Source organism: Saccostrea cucullata, unplaced genomic scaffold (genome assembly GCF_032062105.1).
Source record: "Saccostrea cucullata isolate Sc308-1 unplaced genomic scaffold, CSIRO_AGI_Scuc_v1 ctg17335, whole genome shotgun sequence".
Lineage (NCBI taxonomy): Eukaryota > Metazoa > Mollusca > Bivalvia > Ostreida > Ostreidae > Saccostrea > Saccostrea cuccullata.
Window position 1 is genome coordinate 1 of NW_026934092.1, and position 9539 is coordinate 9539.

The window sequence follows — 9539 nt, forward strand, 5'->3', positions numbered from 1 at the left end:
TTACTACCTTTGAAAGTAAAATTTTATCAACAGGGCATTTAAGGCATAGTATGAGATTTAAAAATCTTGTAATATGAAAATTTTACAAGTGTTAAATATGTGCCATAGTTTTTGAAATAAGCATATTTTTTTATTCATAATTCAGAATTACCTTTAAATTAAATTAAAGTACTTCTCTTTTATAGTGTAAGATCACCACAATGGTTGCGAGGAAAATGGTGGTCTCTTAAACGTAATTATCGCCATTACCAGTCAATGCCATTTCAAGGTAATTTGGTGCACAATATACAGTCATGTATTATTTTTTACAGGAGCAAATTTAAATTTTTTGCAATTGTTTACATGTATTCAGTTTAGGCAACTCTTAGAAAATATTTTAAAAGTCAATATATTTTTAGTTCTTCTGAGCCAAAGGCTCAAAGAGCTAATGCTATGGCCATTTGTGCAGTGTGCGTCGTGCGGTGTGCGTTAACTTTTTAGAATATGGGCCATAACTCAAGAACCCCTTGGCCAATCAGTGTCAAATTTGTCACAGGGTATCCTTGGCCCAAGGGCTATCATTTATACTAAAATAAGGGTTGGGACCCTAAAACAAGGGGAGATAATCAGGAAAACAAAACCAAAAGTACTGGTTGCTAAAAAATCTTCTTCTCCAGAACCACCAGGCAGATTTTCACCAAACTTACACACAAGGATCAGGATATGTTGAAGATTAAAAATTGTTCGAGGCATGACCCTGGGGCAAAGGGCGTGGTCTCAAGGTCACTTTAAAGTTGACCTAAATTTACCGTTAATAAAAATGTTTACATTTTGCTTACTATAAGGACTAGGATCATCAAATCTTGTAAGATGATGCATCTTAGGACTTCAGATCATGTTAACTCAAAAGTAGGTCACGGTGACCTACTTTTTTAATTTTGCGGGCATTTGTTTTCAAATTGATTTTAAGGCATATTTTGGACGCGTTTAGGCCTATGGTCATCAAACTTAGTCAGTTGATGCATCTTGGGTCTTTGAACAACGTCAACTTAAAAGTAGGTCACTGTGACCTACTTTTTGAACTTTATGACTTATCCTTTATAAAACATTTAATCCCATTATTTCAGGCACTGAAAGGGTTAGAATCATTAAATCTTGTAAGTTGCTGCATCTTGGGACCTTAAAACATATTTAAGAAAAAGTAGGTCACTGTGACCTACTTTTTGAATTTGGCAGGCAATTGTTTTCAAATTGTTTAAAAGATATATTTTGATTACCTTCAGACCTACGATCATCAAACTTGGTCAGGAGATGCATCTTGGGACTCTGAAAAATGTCGACCAAAATGTACCTACTTTTGACATTTTATGGCTAGATTTAAGTATCTTAGGTATTTATTGGCTTAGAATCATCAAACTTTGTGAGTTTATGCATTTTGGGTTTTCGAAGAGTGACGACCAAAAATTAGGTCACGGTGACCTACTTTCGACATTTTATGGCTATATCATCAAATCTTGTAAGATGATGCATCTTAGGACTTCAGATCATGTTAACTCAAAAGTAGGTCACGGTGACCTACTTTTTTAATTTTGCGGGCATTTGTTTTCAAATTGATTTTAAGGCATATTTTGGACGCGTTTAGGCCTATGGTCATCAAACTTAGTCAGTTGATGCATCTTGGGTCTTTGAACAACGTCAACTTAAAAGTAGGTCACTGTGACCTACTTTTTGAACTTTATGACTTATCCTTTATAAAACATTTAATCCCATTATTTCAGGCACTGAAAGGGTTAGAATCATTAAATCTTGTAAGTTGCTGCATCTTGGGACCTTAAAACATATTTAAGAAAAAGTAGGTCACTGTGACCTACTTTTTGAATTTGGCAGGCAATTGTTTTCAAATTGTTTAAAAGATATATTTTGATTACCTTCAGACCTACGATCATCAAACTTGGTCAGGAGATGCATCTTGGGACTCTGAAAAATGTCGACCAAAATGTACCTACTTTTGACATTTTATGGCTAGATTTAAGTATCTTAGGTATTTATTGGCTTAGAATCATCAAACTTTGTGAGTTTATGCATTTTGGGTTTTCGAAGAGTGACGACCAAAAATTAGGTCACGGTGACCTACTTTCGACATTTTATGGCTATATCATCAAATCTTGTAAGATGATGCATCTTAGGACTTCAGATCATGTTAACTCAAAAGTAGGTCACGGTGACCTACTTTTTAATTTTGCGGGCATTTGTTTTCAAATTGATTTTAAGGCATATTTTGGACGCGTTTAGGCCTATGGTCATCAAACTTAGTCAGTTGATGCATCTTGGGTCTTTGAACAACGTCAACTTAAAAGTAGGTCACTGTGACCTACTTTTTGAACTTTATGACTTATCCTTTATAAAACATTTAATCCCATTATTTCAGGCACTGAAAGGGTTAGAATCATTAAATCTTGTAAGTTGCTGCATCTTGGGACCTTAAAACATATTTAAGAAAAAGTAGGTCACTGTGACCTACTTTTTGAATTTGGCAGGCAATTGTTTTCAAATTGTTTAAAAGATATATTTTGATTACCTTCAGACCTACGATCATCAAACTTGGTCAGGAGATGCATCTTGGGACTCTGAAAAATGTCGACCAAAATGTACCTACTTTTGACATTTTATGGCTAGATTTAAGTATCTTAGGTATTTATTGGCTTAGAATCATCAAACTTTGTGAGTTTATGCATTTTGGGTTTTCGAAGAGTGACGACCAAAAATTAGGTCACGGTGACCTACTTTCGACATTTTATGGCTATATTTCAGTATCTTAGGTATTTATTGGCTTAGAATCATCAAACTTTGTGAGTTGATGGATTTTAGGTTTTCGGAGAGTGTCCACCAAAAATTAGGTCACGGTGACCTACTTTTGACATTTTTTGGCTATATTTAAGTATTTCCGGTACTTATTGGTTTAGAATCATCATACTTTGTTAGTTGATGCATCTTCGGTTTTCCAAGAATGTCAACAAAAAAGTAGGTCATGGTGACCTACTTTTGAATATCTCAGGTATTTATTGGCATAGAATTATCAAACTTGGTCAGCAGATGCATCTTGGGACTCTAAAAAATGTCAACCAAAATGTAGGTCACGATGACCTACTTTTGACATTTCGCGGCTATATTTAAGTATCTCCAGTACTTATTGGCTTAGAATCATCAAACTTTGTGAGTTGATGGATTTTAGGTTTTCGGAGAGTGTCCACCAAGAATTAGGTCACGGTGACCTACTTTTGACATTTTTTGGCTATATTTAAGTATCTCCGGTACTTATTGGTTTAGAATCATCATACTTTGTCAATTAATGCATCTTGGGTTTTCCGAGAATGTCGACCAAAAAGTAGGTCACAGTGACCTACTTTTGAATATCTCAGGTATTTATTGGCTTAGAATTATCAAACTTAGTCAGCAGATGCATCTTGGGACTCTGAAAAATGTTGACTAAAATGTAGGTCACGATGACCTACTTTCGACATTTTATGGCTATATTTAATTATCTTAGGTATTTATTGGCTTAGAATAATCAAACTTTGTCAGGTGATGCAACTTTGGTCTTAGGATACTTAGGGTTAGAGGCTTCAAATACAAGTGATAGGTTGTACAATTTATCAGAAGAGCGATTCAAGGCCCTTGGGCCTCTTGTTAGTGTCCTCAATTCAAATTTAATTTACTAAATGCCATGGATGAGAAAGATATGACATTTTGTTAATTTTTGATTTTTTTTCCTGCCAGAATTACTTGAACACCTGAAGACCAACCATGTTGGAAATGTTCGAGTGAAAAACCAGATGAAAGTCTCTGCAGAAATGGTAGCCATGCCAGTAACTCTTCAAACAGGTAAAATTTCTTTTGAGATTGATCAGTTTCAAATGTGACTTACTGATATCATAGGATAATGCAGAGCTCTGGGGTAGAAATAATACCGAAGATTTGAAAAAGGAAATTGACTATGAAAGTTTAGAGTGTAATCTAATTGCTGTATTTGCTTTTATTGCTGTCTTATGTAATATGACATTGATAATTCTGAGAGTCCTGAAAATGATTAAACTTCTACAGCTGATACAGTGACCCTGTCTAATCTGACATGCACTGGGTGCACTTGAGTTTACAGTGAAATGGATTACAGAGGTGTTGTACTAGACAACTTTCACTGTATTTGTAGTCAAGTGCTCTATTCTGATTTACAGGTGCTGATGGTAGCTCCACCAGTGAAGCTCTACAGACATATGAAATTCTCCATCAAACCAGCTCTGGGGCTTTCCTGATCACCCAGCCCAACACTAACCCCGCCATTACCATTAATGGTTCTCCAGTCACTTCAGATCACATTATTGTACACACCTTGCCAGTAAGTATGTTGGAGTATTGAGGTAGTGATTGATTGTATTGATTTTAGAAACCTTTATAATAATTTATTTTTAGCATTGGTCACTTGTCCATAATAAATTTCTCTTTGTAAATTCCTTAAATAATAAAAATGATGATACATGTGTGTGGAAAGGATTTCTTTTTAGCTCACCTGAGCCGAAGGCTCAAGTGAGCTTTTCTGGTCACATTTTGTCCGTCGTCCGTCCGTCTGTCTGTGTGTCTGTCTGTCTGTCTGTCTGTAAACTTTTCACATTTTCGACTTCTTCTCAAGAACCACTGGGCCAATTTTGACCAAACTTGGTACAAAGCATCCTTGGGTGAAGGGGAATTTAAATTCTTGAAATAAAGGGCCAAGTCCCCTGACAAGGGGAGATAATCAAGAAACGACAAAAATAAGGTGGGGTCATTAAAAAATCTTCTTCCCAAGAACCACTGGGCCAGAAAAGCTGAAACTTATGTGGAAGCATCCTGGGGTAGGATAGATCTAAATTGTTAAAATCATGACCCCCGGGGATAAGGCGGGACCACAATGGAGAATCAATGTTTTACTTAGAAATATATAGCAAAAATCTTTAAAAATCTTCTTCTCAAAAACCACTGGACCAGAAAAGCTGAAACTTATGTAGAAGCATCCTGAGGTAGTGTAGATTCTAAATTGTTAAAATCATGACCCCCGGGGATAAGGCGGGACCACAATGGAGAATCAACGTTTTACATAGAAATATATAGCAAAAATCTTTAAAAATCTTCTTCTCAAAAACCAATGGGCCAGAAAAGCTGAAACTTATGTAGAAGCATCCTGGGGTAGTGTAGATTCTAAATTGTTAATGTCATGACCCCCGGGGGTAGGGCGGGGCCACAATGGAGAATCAAAATTTTTCATAGAAATATATAGGAAAAATCTTTAAAAATCTTCTTCTCAAAACCTCTGGGCCAGAAAAGCTGAAACGTATGTGGAAGCATCCTGGGGTAGTGTAGATTCTAAATTGTTAATGTCATGACCCCCGGGGTAGGGCAGGGCCACAATGGGGAATCAAAGTTTTACATAGAAATATATGAGAAAAATCTTCTTCTCAAGAACCACTGGGCCAGAAAAGCTGAAATTTATGTGGAAGCATCCTGGGGTAGTGTAGATTCTAAATTGTTAAAATCATGACCCCTGGGGGGTGGGTGGGGCCACAATGGGGAATCAAAGTTTTACATAGAAATATATAGGAAAAATCTTTAAAAATCTTCTTCTCAAGAACCACTGGGACAGAAAATCTGAAACTTATGTGGAAGCATTCTGGGGTAGTGAAAATTCTAAATTGTTAGAATCATGACCCTCGGGGTTGGGCGGGGCCACAATGGGGAATCAAAGTTTTACAATGTTGAATCAAAGCATCCTATGGTAGTGTAGATTTCAAATTGTTTAAATTATGATCAGTTGGGTAGGGTGGGGTCACAATATGTATTACAAGGGGAAATCTTGTAAAGAACAGAATGGTCAAAGCTTCTCAGGTGAGCGATGTGGCCCATGGGCCTCTTGTTTAAGAGCTTAGGATTTCTTTTTTAAGAGCTTAGCACTATTAACCTGATCTTTTGTAGAACTCGACAGCTTTACAGGGGCAGGAGAATCTGGCAGTACAGATGAACCCAGTCATACTCAACTCAGCCTCAGACAGTCTCAGTCTGGACTCGACAGAAATCTCACTACAGAGTTCTACCACCGGTACTGACCAGGGTGAGTTTTTACTGCTGTGTTTGGAATTAAAAAAATTTTCAATTGATCTTGGTTTAAAGTCTTGACTTTGTAGCTCCAATAACAGTACTTAGCAAAGTAGCATGTTTATAGACAGGTCAAGGCAAATAATTTTCTGTGACATTAGAATAAATTAATATGTTAAATGAGGAGCCAATGTGACTGACAAGTAGACCAGTCAGCTTAATGAGTTGCATTTTGGGTTACTACAAAAATACTACATGTGTGTTTGAAAAGGCCAATTTTTAAAAAATATAAACTATTTCAATCTGTTAATTTTTTGTTATTGTCATTTTTTTCTCTCTAGATATAACAGAACAGATGATAACATCCACCCCGGAGATGGACACACAGACAGAAATTTCCTCCACACCATTTGAACATGAGGTAACAACTTATAAAAAGAGGATTGTAAATTGCAGCTTAAAATTTGACCATTAAAACTAAAACTTAGGAGAAGACTACTTTTGATATATGGAAGCAAAAGACTCCATTTTACATGTGTAGTGAAACATGTCTAATCCAAATGTTGTGTATTCTGAAATTTTGGTAATTATATATATCTTGGCATATATATGATGTACTCCTACAAGTAAGAGCCTCGGTTAATATCCCTTCCTTATGTGGCGCCAAGTCAAAAGTATCTCACTGTGAACCTCTAGCATGCTGTAGTAATTATGTATGATGTAAACCTTAAGGCCCTCAATATTAAAATTCATTTGTTTAAAATGTTGTTTAATCGTCCCATTTCTTCAGACATAGTGATGTCCAAATTAGATATGTTTTACTGTAATATATGCTTATTTTTCTGATAACAGACCATTGCCTCCTCTGTGATTGACGGGGACCAGGAGAACAGTCAGTCCCAGATTGTGATTTCCTCAGAGAATGACCACGGGAACTACAAATTAGTGATGGTCACAACAGGGAATGATAATAGTACAGAGTACATGTTCTCACAGTCAGGTAATTCTGATAGCATTCAAAGCAGCTTAGTTAGGGAGACTTGTTAGCTTTTGCAAAATTTAGTCTCCTTGGACTGAAGAGTTACCAAGCTTCAACAATTGTAACACGTTTGTTATATTTTTGAAGTAAGTCATTGTGATATGTGCTGCACAGGTTATATGGTATAAATTACTTTTTATGCTATCAAATGATGTGTTACATTTATGAAAAAAAAAATTAATCAAAAAGTGGCACTTTATCAATCAGACAATATAAAACTTGTTTTATTATTTTAAACTGTGTTTTGAAAGCGTTAGTATGTTAGATTAGGCCTGTTAAGATTTAAGAATGGTGTTGCCAGCTATTTTTTACACACATAAATCTACTAATTTAGCATTTGCCTGACTATATTTTACAGATCCTATGCTAACCTCAGGGGAGACTGACCTGATTGTAAACCCCTCAGACGTGGATTCTGACAAAGTTCAAGGCCAAGTCAGCCTGGATATTTCTAGTCCCGACATCACAGCCACCTCTTCGTAAATGCAGCAGATTTTTAAATCAATCTTCATAATCTTAAAATTGTCGGTTATCTCTTCAAGAACTTTTCCCTTTTTTTGCTAATTGTTATATATAAGGGATGCATCATTTTACTTTATAAAAAGTATTATTATTTTGAGCACAAAGTTGAGAAATGTTATCACACAAAAGTTGTTTATTATTTGATTCACATACAAGGGATGAATAACTTTTTTCTGATTACTGTTAAATCACAAATTTTCGTGGGGGGTTAATTTTCGTTGTTTTCGAGGTATGACGTGACCCACAAATTCATGTTCACCACGAAATGTAAAATGTTACATACATAAGTAGTCATTAATTCTTGATCCACAAAATCAAATCCCCACAAACCAAGAGATTTTACTCAAACCACGAAAATTTGACCCCACGAAAATATGTGATTTTACAGTATATAGTTGAATTTCTGTAATTCAAATACCATGGATATGTCTTCCCACCCCAGTTTTTTACGCCTGATATCTCGAATCTTTGGATATCTCAGAGTTTTTTATTTAATCCCATCTAGTTTGAGATAATGAGATTTTACTATATAAAGAAATTATACTATTAGTTTAACATTACTTTTTCATTTCATTTTGGACAAATTCTTTTTTTTAAAGAAATTTTATTTAAAGTTTAATTTCCAAATAAATAACTAAAGATTTGTTAGTATGTCTTAATACTTTTGTCAGGACAAGTTTTGCCAATTTTTTTTTTTACATGTTAATAGACCTTATGATATTATCCATTCTAGGCCATTTTAAAAGAAGTATTTCATTGAAAACTTCACAGTCAAAATATTATGGAACCTTAAAATTTTCTGAGACCAAACAATTCAGATAAACTTTGCATGATTTCCCACAAACTCTTACAAGGGGGATAACTTCTGATCAATAAATATCTATTTGGAATAAATATTGATATATTTCCATTTCTATTTTTTTCTCTGTGATAACTCTTTGAAAGTTAGTGGAGTTTATTTCTTGATAATTCTACCGAAATGTAAATTAGGCAAATCGATAGGTCAGGGGCTAAGGACGCCATATATGCATGTGAATCTCGCGCTTGTCTGTCTTTGTGCCTGATGCTAAGGAGGCCAAATATGCATGAAAATCTCATGCAGCTGTCTTTGTGTTTGACATCAGTGGGCGAGGACTATCGAAATTGACAATCTAAATCTACAATTTTATTTCACAATGAAATGGAAATATAAGGAATCACTGTCTAGTTAGGAGACTATGCCAGGGACATCAACAATAGTGGGAAACATGGGATAATTTATGCGTTATGCAATTATTCCATGTTTCCTACTATTGTTGATGCCCTGGCATACTATACTAACTAGACAGTGATTCCTTAAGTATTGTACGGTTTAATTAAAGGTCTGCTAAGTTTGAGCAGGCTTTTGAAAACTACCTATCTTTTGAAAAATTGTTCAGATTTCTTACTCTGTACCACAGCTTTAAGTTTGCAGTTCTTATAATTCCAAAGATAGCACTCAAAGTATAATTATTTGAACATTTCATTTGTCAAGTTTCTTACAGGTCAATACTTTTTTTGTGAATTCATGATCATCCTATTTCTTTGTATCTGTTCCCTGTTTAATATTACATGTATCCTGTTATTGTTTTTGAATATTTCCTTTCTATATAAGATATTAAAAATATCTGATTGATGCTTTTTTTTTTTATTTTATGTGTTAGATATTTGTAGATTCTACCAAACACTTGTTGACTAAAATTTTCTTTTCATATAAAGTAATATGCAGTTTGGAAAAAAATAATAAAAAAGGTCTCCAAAACCTATATGAATTACTGTACACAGGGTTATTTTCGCCCCGTGTTATCTTTGCCCTTTCACACTTGCAGATAATTATCCCATTTTAAATTTGCCCATCCAT

The 9539-nt window shown here is 34.9% G+C and overlaps 1 protein-coding gene across 1 annotated transcript; it reads left to right on the plus strand.

The window, feature by feature from the left end:
- Window positions 1-191: 191 nt before the first annotated feature.
- On the plus strand, window positions 192-9301 carry LOC134239921 (uncharacterized). Its single transcript, XM_062722053.1, has 7 exons — window positions 192-268; window positions 3757-3861; window positions 4212-4372; window positions 5980-6115; window positions 6441-6520; window positions 6952-7099; window positions 7497-9301. Exons 1-7 carry the CDS (start codon window positions 256-258, stop codon window positions 7619-7621), a joined length of 768 nt encoding a protein of 255 aa, XP_062578037.1. The 5' UTR covers window positions 192-255; the 3' UTR covers window positions 7622-9301.
- The last annotated feature ends 238 nt before the right edge of the window (window positions 9302-9539 follow it).

What these genes read in the sequence shown, in the direction of transcription:
- LOC134239921 (XM_062722053.1), top strand. An exon ending in TACCACCGGTACTGACCAGG is followed by an intron (nt 6,116 to 6,440) that starts GTGAGTTTTTAC and finishes TTTTCTCTCTAG; the next exon opens with ATATAACAGAACAGATGATA. An exon ending in CCACACCATTTGAACATGAG is followed by an intron (nt 6,521 to 6,951) that starts GTAACAACTTAT and finishes TTCTGATAACAG; the next exon opens with ACCATTGCCTCCTCTGTGAT.